This window comes from Echinops telfairi, unplaced genomic scaffold (assembly GCF_000313985.2).
Source record: "Echinops telfairi isolate 266 unplaced genomic scaffold, ASM31398v2 ScPeMD7_7424;HRSCAF=8462, whole genome shotgun sequence".
NCBI classification, from domain to species: domain Eukaryota; kingdom Metazoa; phylum Chordata; class Mammalia; order Afrosoricida; family Tenrecidae; genus Echinops; species Echinops telfairi.
This window is the reverse complement of record NW_022111324.1, coordinates 898,702-910,229: the sequence shown is the minus strand read 5'-3', so window position 1 is coordinate 910,229 and position 11,528 is coordinate 898,702. Positions and strand designations below refer to the sequence as shown.

Genomic DNA, 11,528 nt, shown 5'->3' with positions numbered 1-11,528 from the left:
AACCGCGATAGAGTGAAGCCGCAGAAGTCGAAGCGCGAAGTGGCGAGGGTTCACTGTAATACATTAGAAGAAACCCAGCCCTAGAAAAGATCCTTAGTGACCCCGTATGGGCAGAAGAACAGCATCACCAAACATAAATAAGAGACCGCCACATAGAAAAACCCCACCCAGAAGGCAACAAAGAGAAAATAGCCCCCAAGATAGCATTGGCTTAAGGGTGGAAAGAAGTCGAGAATGAAACACACACACACACACAGACACACACGCACGCACACATGCACAACACACAGATATGAAAGGGAGGTAGGAAAATACCTAATACAAAAGATATAAGATGACATCACAGAGTTCACAGATGGAGATAATAACCCTCAATATCACTGGACTGAACTCAGGCATTAAAAGACTGAGGCTAGCAGACTGGCTTAGAAAACACAACCCATCAATCTGCTACCCACAGGAGACACATCTCAAGACTACAGACAAAAATAGGCTGAGAATGAAAGGCTGGAGAAAAGCATACTGAGCAAACAGCAATTCAAAAAAAGCAGGGGTTGCAATCCTAATCTAGTATATAATTGACCTCAAAATAAAAACAATAAAAAGAGATAAGGAGGGACACCATATCATGCTCAAGGGAACGGTAGACAAAGAACCACTAGGCATTTTAAACATATTCCGTGAATGAGAGACCCGCTAAATACGGCAGACAAACACTCCATAAGAAGAAAAAAGAAATCACAGCCTCAACAATTAGAGTAGGTTACTGCAACACAAGGCTCTCTAAGAAAGATAGATCACAGGGAAAGAAACTCAACAAGGAGGCTAGAGATCTAAACACTACAATTAAGACAATTTGACCAGATATTTACAGACTTCCATTCAAATACAAAAAATTCACATTCTTTTCAAACCCACATGGCACATATTCAAAGAGAGACTACATGCTGGGGCATAAGGCAAATCTGCATAAATTTAAGCACATTGATCTCATATATACTTCTCTCTCTGAACACTGTGCCATAAGGCTGGAATTCATTAAAGGAAGATGAAGAAAACAAGAGCAAACAATGAGAGAATGAATAACTCTCTATTGGAAAAGGAGTGTGTACTAGCCCAGATCAGAGATGAAATTAGGAAATTTCTAGAAACCAATGAGAATGAGAATATGATGTACCAAAATTTATGACACAGCAAAGACGTTTCATAGCAATACATGCACACATGAAAAAGGAAAAGGGACTTACGATTGATATGCTGGTACAAAATTTACAGCAACTAGAGCAGAGTCACAAGGACAATCCTACTAAAAGCAAAAGAAAAGAAATTATAAAATCCAGGGCTGAAATTCAAGAGAGGGAAAATAAGAAAATTATGGGGGGGAAAATCATGCTGTTAAAAGTTGGTTCCTTGAAAGGATAAACAAAATTGACAGACCACTGGCAAACCTAACCAAAGTAAAGTAGGAACAAATTTCAATATCAAGGATGAGGAATGAAACAGGGAACATTTCAACAGACCCTAATGAAATAAAAAGGATAGTTACACAGTACAACGAAAGGCTGTACACCAATGAATTCAACAACTCAGAAGACATGTACAAATTCTTAGAAAAACAATCCCTCCCTAGACTATCCCCAAATGACGTCAATAATCTCAATAGGCCCATAGCAATAGAAGAAACAGACAAAGTTATCAGGGGATTACCAACAAAAAAATCCCCTGGACTAGATGGCTTCACAGAAGAATTCTAACAAGCATTCAGGGAAGAACTGACACCATCCTACACAAACTCTTCCAGAACATCGAAAAAGATGGCAAACTCCTGAACTCCTTTTATGAAGCTAGTATAACTCTGATACTGAAACTGGGCAGGTATCCCACAAGAATTGAGAACTACAGACCAATATCCCTAATGAACATCAATGCAAAAATTCTTAACAAAATACTGGCCAATAGAATGCAAAAGTATATAAAACAAATAATTCACCATGACGAAGTGGGATTCATACCAGGGATGCAGGAATGGTTCAACGTACGAAAGACTATTAGTATCTTTCCCCACATTGACATGAAAAACTATAAGAACAACATGATAATATTGATAGATGCGGAAAAAGCATTCGGCAACATCCAACACCAATTCCTGTTTTAGACACTCAAGAAGATAGGAGTGGAAAGAAAATTCCTCAAGATAATACAAGCTATATATGAAAAACCAACAGACACGTAGTAGTCAATGGAGAAAATATAAAAATAATCCCACTGAAAAAGGGGACCAGACAAGGATGCCCCTTGTACCCACTCTTATTTAACATCATACTGGAGGTTTTAGGTAACAGCATAAGGCAAAGAAGGTATTCTCATCAAAGGTATTCTCCTGGGGAAGAAGAGGTGAAACTATCATTATTCAAAGATGATATGATTTTTTATATGGAAAATATCAAAAGCTCCACAATGGGAGTACTGGAAGCAATAGAGGAATATGGCAGAGTGGCAGGATACAAGATCAACAAACAGAAGTCTATAGGACTGCTGTACATACCGGATAAGACCACAGAAGAAGAGATCAAAAAGGTAGTACTCTTCACAAAAGCCAAGCACAAATTGAAATATCTAGGGATATACCTGACCAAAAGAACAATAGATTTATATGAGGAAAATTACAGAACACTATTACAAGAAACCAAGTGCGACTTCAACAAATGGAAGAATATCCCATGCTCATGGATTGAAAGACTCAGTATAATAAAGATGTAAGTTCTGCCCAAAGCATTATATAAGTTCAATGCAATCCTGATACAATTATCCTCATCTTTCGTCAAAGAAATGGAAAAATTCAGTACTAAATTCATATGTAGAGGGAAGAAGCCTAGAACTAGAAGAGGCTCCTCAAGAAGAAGGACAGAGTAGAAAGCTTGCTTTACCTGACTTTAGCACATATTATACAGCCACAGTGGTCAAAACCACATGGTATTAATATAATGACAGATACTCAGGCCAATGGAAAAGAACTGAAAACCCAGAAATAAAATAAAATTATCAGCATACAGACAACTGATCTTTGATAAGGGCCCAAAAAATATCAAATGAGAAGCATCTTGAACAAGTGGTGCTGGAAAAAATTGGATATCTACCTGCAGAAAAATGAAGCAAGATCCTTATCTCACTCAATGCACAAGAATAAATTCAAGGTGGATCAGAGACCTCGAGGTAAAACCCCAAACTATTAGGGCCAGCAAAGAGGGAACTGAGACTAACCTGAGAACTTTGGCACAGGGAATACATAGGGTATCAGAAATAGGGAAGGACACAAATACAGATGAGTCACAAATTGACAAGTAGGATTTACTGAAGATAAAACACCTGTGTATATCAAAAGAATTCACCAACAAGAGTAATAAGAGAGCCCACAGATTGGGAAAACATCTTTGGCAATGACACATCAGACAAAGGCCTTATTACTAAAATCTGCAATACTCAGCTAGTTTCCCAAAATGAAAAAGACCAATTGTCCACTGAAGAGGTGGGCAAAGGACCTGAACAGAAGTTTGACAAGGGCAAAAATCCGAATGGGCAATAAACATATGAGAAAGTGGTCAGGATCATTAGCCATAAGAGAAATTCAAATTAAAACAACAATGAAATACCACCTAACACCCTCAAAGATAGGCCTATTAAAAATGTCAGAAAGCAACAAGTGTTGGAGGGGCTGTGGGGAGATAGGAACTCTCATCATCCACAGCTGGTGGGCCTGTAGGTATGCATAGCCACTATGGAAATCGATTTGGCTATATCTAAAACAGATGGAAATTGAGCTACCCTATGACACAGCAATCCCCCTACTGGACATATTCCCAGAAGAGGCAACAAACAAACCACAGCCAGACGTCTGTGCTCCAATGTTCATCCGGCACAGTTCACAATTGCAAGGATTTGGAAACAACCCAAATTTCCACCAACAGATGAATGGATTAAAAACTGTGGTACCTACATACAATGGAGTACTATGCATCGCTAAAAAGCAGTGATGAACACATGAAGCACATGGCCACATGGGAAGAACTGGAGGAAATTATGCTAAGCAAAGTAAGGCAAGCACAAAAGGACAAGTACAACATGAGTCCACTGAGGCAAGCTTAAAAAAAATGAAAAGGGGCATAGGAAAAAAGCTATAGTGTATAAGCATTCCTGGGGTGAGGTTCTGGTAGTATGGCAGGGGCCAGACCAGATCCAGGGATACATATGGTAGCCACCTAAAAAGGAGGGTGGGGGAGGGAGGAAAAAAAGGGTAGTGGGGGAACAGGGCACTAACCCACTCAAGGGGAGGGTATTGTTTATATCTCCACAGGGAAAGAGGGACCAGACTTCAACAAGGTGTTCCAAGATGTGAATGCAACATACTGCAGGAAGCAGGGCACTAGTAGATAGGACTGAGGGGCCAGTCCCAATACTAATTACATGGACAGCTGCCCCTCCCCCCAGAAGAATTTATTTCAGAGGACAACATTGAAGCTGCAGCTCAGGGAGAGAGACATGTCAGATCAGAGCACACAGGAGCCAATGAAGGGGAGGAAAAGAGAGTGGAATACATCCTGGCCCACCAAGTCTTGAGGACCATATCCCAGCTCAGAGAAGCCAATACACAGAGAGGACCAAATGGCCGGCCCCACAACGAGACATAACATCCCTTACTGACCCAAAGCCCTACAGGGGACAACACTGGAGACACAATGTCGGGATTCCGCCAAATTTGACCCCACCATAGCAAGGCAAAACACGAAGGGTGTGCAACAGAACAGCAAGGGGAGTAGAGCAAGGAAATCCCAAGGGAATACCAAAAATAGAATTTGCGGCCAGGGCATGGCATCCCATCAGATTTGACCAGAAAACACTCCTAAAGGTCAACAAACAGACCTTGAACTATTTACAGGCTTTTCTTTTTTTGTCATTTGTTTTTTGTTGTTGATGTTTTGTTTTCTTTTGTTGCTTTGTTTTGTTCTGTCTTGTTTTTGTGCATATCTCTGCAGGTCTATCTAGATAAGATAGGCTGGATATACAATGTGGAGAAAAAAACAATGGTACCCATGGTTCTGGGGGGTCATGGGAGAGGGGGAGGTGGGGGAGAGTAAGTGGGTGTTAACAATCTCAGGGAGAAGGGAACAACAAGTGATCCAAAATCGGAGGCAAGGAGGGTGTAAGAGGCCTGGTAGGGCTGAATCAAGGGCAATGTAACTGAGATGAATTACTGAAACCCAAATGAAGGCTGAACATGATAGTGGGACAAGAGGAAAGTAAAAGGAAATAAAGGAAAGAACTAGGAGCCAAAGGGCATTTATAGAGGTCTAAAATACAGGCATGTACATATGTAAATATATTTATATATGATGTTTGGGAAATAGATCTATGTACATACATTTATAGATTTAGGACTAAGGTAGCAGATGGACATTGGGCCTCCACTCAAGTACTACCTCAATGCAAGAGCACGTTGTATTATTAAACAGGCATTCTATGAAGCTCACTTTCCCGACACAATCGCTGAAGACAAAGTGGGTGCATAAGGAACTGTGGTAAAGAAAGCTGATGGTGCCTGGCTATCAAAAGATATAGCACCTCGGGTCTTAAAGGCTTGAAGATAAAAGAGTGGCCATCTAACTCAGAAGCAACGGAGCCCACATGGAAGAAGCACACCAGCCTGTGAGATCACCAGGTGTTGATTGGATCAGGTATCTGGCATCAAAGAACAAAAAATCATATCATTGTGAAAGATTTTATTCTTTTACCAAACTTCCTCAATCTTTATCCTGAGCAAATAATCAGAGAAACTGGGCAATATGAAGAAGAACACACCATCAAGCTGGGAGAAAGCCACATTAATAATCTGTTATGCAGATGACATCACCAATGATGATTATCAAAGAAAATAGGCTTCAGTATGAATTACAACTCAGTGTGAAGACAACAAAAATCCTTATAACTGGATCAATAAACAACATTATGATGAATAGAGGGAACATTTTCAGTTTTTAGGGATTTCATTTTACTTGGATCGACAATCAACATTCATGAATACAACAGTCAAGAAATCAAAGGGCATATTGCACTGATCAATCTGTTGCAAAAGACCACCTCGTAAAAATGCTTAAAAGCAGAGATGTCACTTTGAGGACTGAGGTGTGTCTGACACAGGCGGTGGTGTTCTTGATCACTCCACGTGCATGTGAAAGCGGGACAATATATAAGGATGCCTGGAGAACAATTGATGCATTTAATTGTGGTGTACACTAAAGTATACAATCTACCTTGGATTACTGCCATAAAAACAATTATCTTTTGGGAGAAATACAATCAGAACAATCCTTAGAAGTGAGGATGGCGAGACGTCATGTCATGGGCCTAACTACGGTATATCTACTATAATTGTCTACAATACTCTCTACTCGATAACAAGGCATATTCCTCAACTGTGATCAGAGGGAATTCACAGGAAGCTTAATCCATGTGTGGATCCTGCCAATGGATTTTGGTTTTCCACTGTTATTCATCGCCTCCTGCAAACCAGGTATTCACAATTTAAGCTCTGATACCATTCCCTCCTTTAGATTTAGATTATATTATTTACAATCCTTGGATCACACAGGCTGGTGTGCTTTTTTCCATGTGGACTTAGTTGAGATGGCTGCTTGTTTTAAGATAAGCCTGTAATTCCCCAGACACTATTCTTTTTGATAGCCATATCTTCAGTGATCACTTCATAAGGGCAAGTATTGAGCAAGACCTATCATAAGAGCTATTTGTTTTTATATTAGGATTTATAGTTAGGTTTACTATGCATGTATTTCAAAGGCTAAATTGAAAAGTGATCAGAACACATCATGTCAAAATGTAGAAGAAGAATTCTCATACAATTGGTGGTATAACACTTGGGAAAACCATTGAGAGTTTCTTTAAAAGTTTCATATATATATATATTATATATATAATTCTATTATGTATATAGTTATATACATATAGTAATTTTACTCCTAGGTGTTTACCCAAGAAAAATGAAATCACATGTCCATACGAAGATTTGTACAGAAACACTGTAAGGATAAATACAGGATCTAATAAGGAAAAAAAAAATCTTCCTGGAGCAAGCCCTCCTCCCACCCCAAAAGGAAAAATTCTCCCCTCCCTTTATTAGAGCATTTACTTATAAGAATGCTTGTAACTGTAAATTCTTAAAGCTTTTAAAAAACAAAATAAGCTCTGTAAAATAAGCCAGTTATGTCTTTCTCAAGAACCTGGGAACTATCACTTTGAAATGTAATCTTCAAAGAAGATAAGGCCCTATCTCCCAGTTTCTGTGGGAGGGTAGGGGCTTTACTTTGGCTGGCATCTGGCATCAAATTACAAACCCACCTCCTGTCATAGAGACATGGGGAGGAATGCATTTTCCCTCTAGATAAAGACAACTAGCAAGCTCAAACAGTCACTCCAACTACCAGCTGAATTTAGGATGACCAGTGTGCTGTCAAAGCCACTTACTTGGGGAGGACTAGTTATCACTTACCCAGGGAACAAGCACACAGTGGATTTCATCTGCCTGGCTACACTAAAGGATGAGATTTTACCTTGTCTTTCGCAGTCTCCTTAGTGGACGGTCTATGAGACACCTCCCATCCTGGTTTAATGTTTATTCAGTGATAAAAACTGTTTCCTTTCTCTTTTACCTTTGTGGAGAAGTGTCCTGGTCTGGCAAGAGGTTTTGTTGTTAATTTTATTCTCAATAACACTCATAGATGCTTTCATTGTGTTAGTCAAAAATGAAAACCACTAAAATGCCATCAACATGTAAAGGCTAAATGAATTGTGGTATAACCATGAAATGGAATATTACTCAGTGATAAAAAGGGAGGCTTGCCCACACATGAAATGACAAGTAATGAATCTGAAAACAAAGCTGGAGGGTGGGGTGAAGGGGGAAGGCTATTCTACATGAAACTACTTAGAAGTACAATTCTAGAAAGTGCAAACTAATTTACAGTAACAGAACGGCTATCAGAAGCTGATTATGGTTTCATGAATATACCAAAAAATATCCAATAATATATTTTAAATATGCTTAGGTTTCCTGTTTGTCAATTATACCACAGAGCTGTTAAGAAATACACATAATGAACAGTGAGAAATGTTAAAACTGAGGAGAATCCTTTCTTTTAATAGGAAAAAGTTAACATTCAAATTCATGACCAGCATCCACAAAAGGAGCGTCCCTGGATGATGCACCCAGTTAAGCAATCAGCTACTAGCCAAAAGGTTGGTGGTTTGAACCCACCCAAAGGTACCTAGGATATAGGGGACTGGCTTCCAACAGGTCCCAGCTATGACAACCCATGGAGCAGTTCTACTCTGCACACATGGGCTTCCCGTGAAGAACTGCCTCGAGTGCACACAAGAGAAACAACACCCACTTTTAAAGGGTATCTTTTACGTATACGCGGGGCCCCTGTCATCAAACCATGGAACCTCTCCTTTAAAAAATCAATAAAAGGTGCACAGTAAGGGTTTGGCCATGTATCTTCCTTAAGTCTTGTTCTAACGCAGTTTCCTGGAAATCCCAAGCCAGGCCATCAAGCTGATGCCAACCCGTAGCAACCCTATGAGACTGAGTGGAACTGCTTCTTAGGGTTTTCTGAGACCATTTTCTAAGACTAAGAGCTGACAATCTCATCTTCCTCCCTCAGAGCAGCTGGTGGGTTTGAACCACTAACCTGGCAGTTGGGGGTCCATTGCTTAGAGGAATCATGAACTACTCATTTCAAGTATCTACCATCATGCCTAGCAGGAGTATTGTGGATGGGTGGAGGGGTGGCTGCAAATTCCATCTCATAAGCATCTGTTCTTAGATTAGAAGGCAGGGCTACCCTACTTCCAATTTCACAGTTGCGTTTCAACCCTGATCTACTTTGTCAACAAAGGCATAGCAATCAGTTGAAAGAACACAAAAACAAAACCCAATTCTAGGTATCCAGGAATCAAATAGCTAACACTCATTCTCCCAGTGAAGAACACATGAAAAAGGTTGGGGGCAGGGTGATAGTCAGCAGCTATCAAAGACAAGGTGTCACTGATGGCACATGGTCCAGTCAGAGTTCTAGGGATGGCCCGGGCTCTCTCTCCATGCCCATCACCATCGGGCACTCCTCTCTCTAAGGGCACACACAGGGATGGAAGTCATGTCATTTCTTTGGAAACCACAAAAGTCTCATCACAGACGCAATTTCTAGAGATGGCATTTGTGGCTTTCTGCTTTCCCAAATGATCGTAATCATCGCCAGTGCTCGGTTTCTGAAGGGCAGGCAAACAAGAGCAGACACAACCACGGAGGGGGTAAAAAAAGTACTAACACAGGGATGGAAAAGCTCGTGGTGTTCTCTCGTTGCGATCTCAAATTATAAGAGAAAGATTTAGATTAAATACTAAGCAGAAATCCTGTATAGATTCCTTACAATTCAACATGACAAGAAAACATTTCCTCTTAATCTTAATGATAAAGCAGGTTTGCTTCTTGTACTTACATCTAATGAGACAACGGGTCTCAGAAGAACAAAAACAGTGGAGATTTATTTAAACCTGGCAGGGATGTAGCAGCCAGACAGTTGGCTCCATGGGGTAAGAGGATGACCTGGGGCTCAGTGGTCCTCTTGAGGACGGCGTGTTGGGTCTGCCAGTGGGACTCTTACCTGTAGATAGGGTCCTGCATCACCAGCATCTTGCTCTCATCCCAGGTCCACTCCTTTTTCTGCAATAAAAGAAGCTGTAAATGAATAAGTTAGGCTTGTCCTCAGCTACCAAACCTGGGCACACGTTGAGCTACTAATGCTTAGGCAAACATACACAGTTTGCTCCTGGCCTTTTTCCCTCTAAGGGGCCGGGAGTTGATTGCTCAAAAAGGACAAGTGGAAAATGTCAAGTGTCTAATCAGATCAGTTTCCTTCAAGCACTTTAGGAGAGCATCTCTCTAGGGTGCTGAGGGTAGGCAGAAGTCAAGAAGACACCCAGGGATTACAGGCAAGACTCTAAATCAGAATTTCATGGGGAAATCACCAGAAAGCAGGCTGTCAGATGCAACTAGATGTAGGTCCACTGTCCCTCCCTCAAAGAAGAAGGGGGGAAATTCCACAGGCTGGAGAGCTGGCAGGGGCAAATGCCGAGTTACTCAGAAAAGGAAGCTCACCGAGGCTGTGAACCTAACTTATTGTGAACACACAGGAGACCTTTTTCGGCAGCTGGAGATGACGACAGAAATGGGGAGTGGAGGAAGACAGTACTGGAGTCACCTGGCACTTGATGAGGGAGGAGAGAAGCACCCCAATGTGGATGGCTGGACTCAGTACAAGAACAGAGAATCCTGCCTGACACAGGCCTTTATCACAGGGACAGTGCTGTGTGGCCAACTATGGAAGAATGTACTCACCTCTCTATGAAAGAGAAACCAAAGGCAGAGAAAGGGTAAGGAAGTACATAGTAAATTAGTGATTGCTTAATGCATGCTTTTGGGTATGTGGGTTTCCCAAAGATCATAATGCACAAGGTAGACACTCTCAGAATACATCAGGGTTTGGAGAACGTTTGACCTTCACCAAGGGCTCCTTGGTAAGCCCAGGCCTTGAGAATGACATTAGAAAGACGCATTTCACAAATGCAGTATTAAATATACCTAGCATATACGCGCACACACACAGCTTTTAACTCTAAATTTTTATTCCATCTATAAAACACCAAACCAAACTCACTGCAGCTGACTCATGCTAACCCCCTGTGGGTTTCCCAGGCTGTAACTGTTTATGGGAGTAGAAAGCTCAGTCTTTCTCCCTTGGAGCTGCTGTTGGTTCGAACTGCCCACCATTCGGATCACAGCCCAACTTGTAACCACTATACCACCAGGGTTCCTACATTCCATCTACAGAGGTGAATTTTAAATTGGTTTATAAAACATTCAAGATCAAACACATTTGTTCTTTTACAGGCATTATTTTAGCTACAACTAAGAATTTATTTTTATAAAAACTCTTTCTAACATTGCTACTCACTGCTCTATGATTTTATGCCCAGGTGAGCAACACAGAGCAAACGGACTAATGCCTTTTCTAAGACATCTTTCTAAGACTAACGTCTCTTCAGATATTTAAATGAAGCAAGATCAAACCTTTTTCTTTGCAATAAATATTTCCAGATTTTGTAAACATTCCTCACCTGACAAGCCTTCTGGACTAACCACTACCCTAACTAACTTAGCCATTTTGCTGGGTGCTGCAGAGGGAGAGGCAAATCAAGCCAGTTCCTATCAAATAGCTCTGTTTGGTGTGATGGGCACCCAAGTGGCAAGAGCACAAGATGTAGCAGGGAGACAAAGGGTAGAGGCATCCGCTGAGCTAGTGGAGGTCATAAAAGCTGAACAGATGTATTAGTCTGGGTAGACTAGAGAAACAAATCCATGGACACACATATGTATATAAGAAAGAGATTTATATACAAAA

General features: G+C 40.8%; 1 protein-coding gene across 4 annotated transcripts in view; it reads right to left on the bottom strand.

Moving 5' to 3' along the window:
- Positions 1 to 11,528, bottom strand: part of LOC101638476 (carboxyl-terminal PDZ ligand of neuronal nitric oxide synthase protein) — a 379,449-nt gene that overhangs the window by 94,647 nt on the left and 273,274 nt on the right. For 2 of the 4 annotated variants that reach the window (XM_045297874.1, XM_004706776.3), the window contains exon 4: positions 9,732 to 9,805. In XM_045297874.1, coding sequence (XP_045153809.1) covers positions 9,732 to 9,805 — 74 coding nt within the window. The remainder of the gene's footprint in view (positions 1 to 9,731; positions 9,806 to 11,528) is intronic. The other 2 variants (XM_045297875.1, XM_004706775.2) reach the window with 1 other exon arrangement.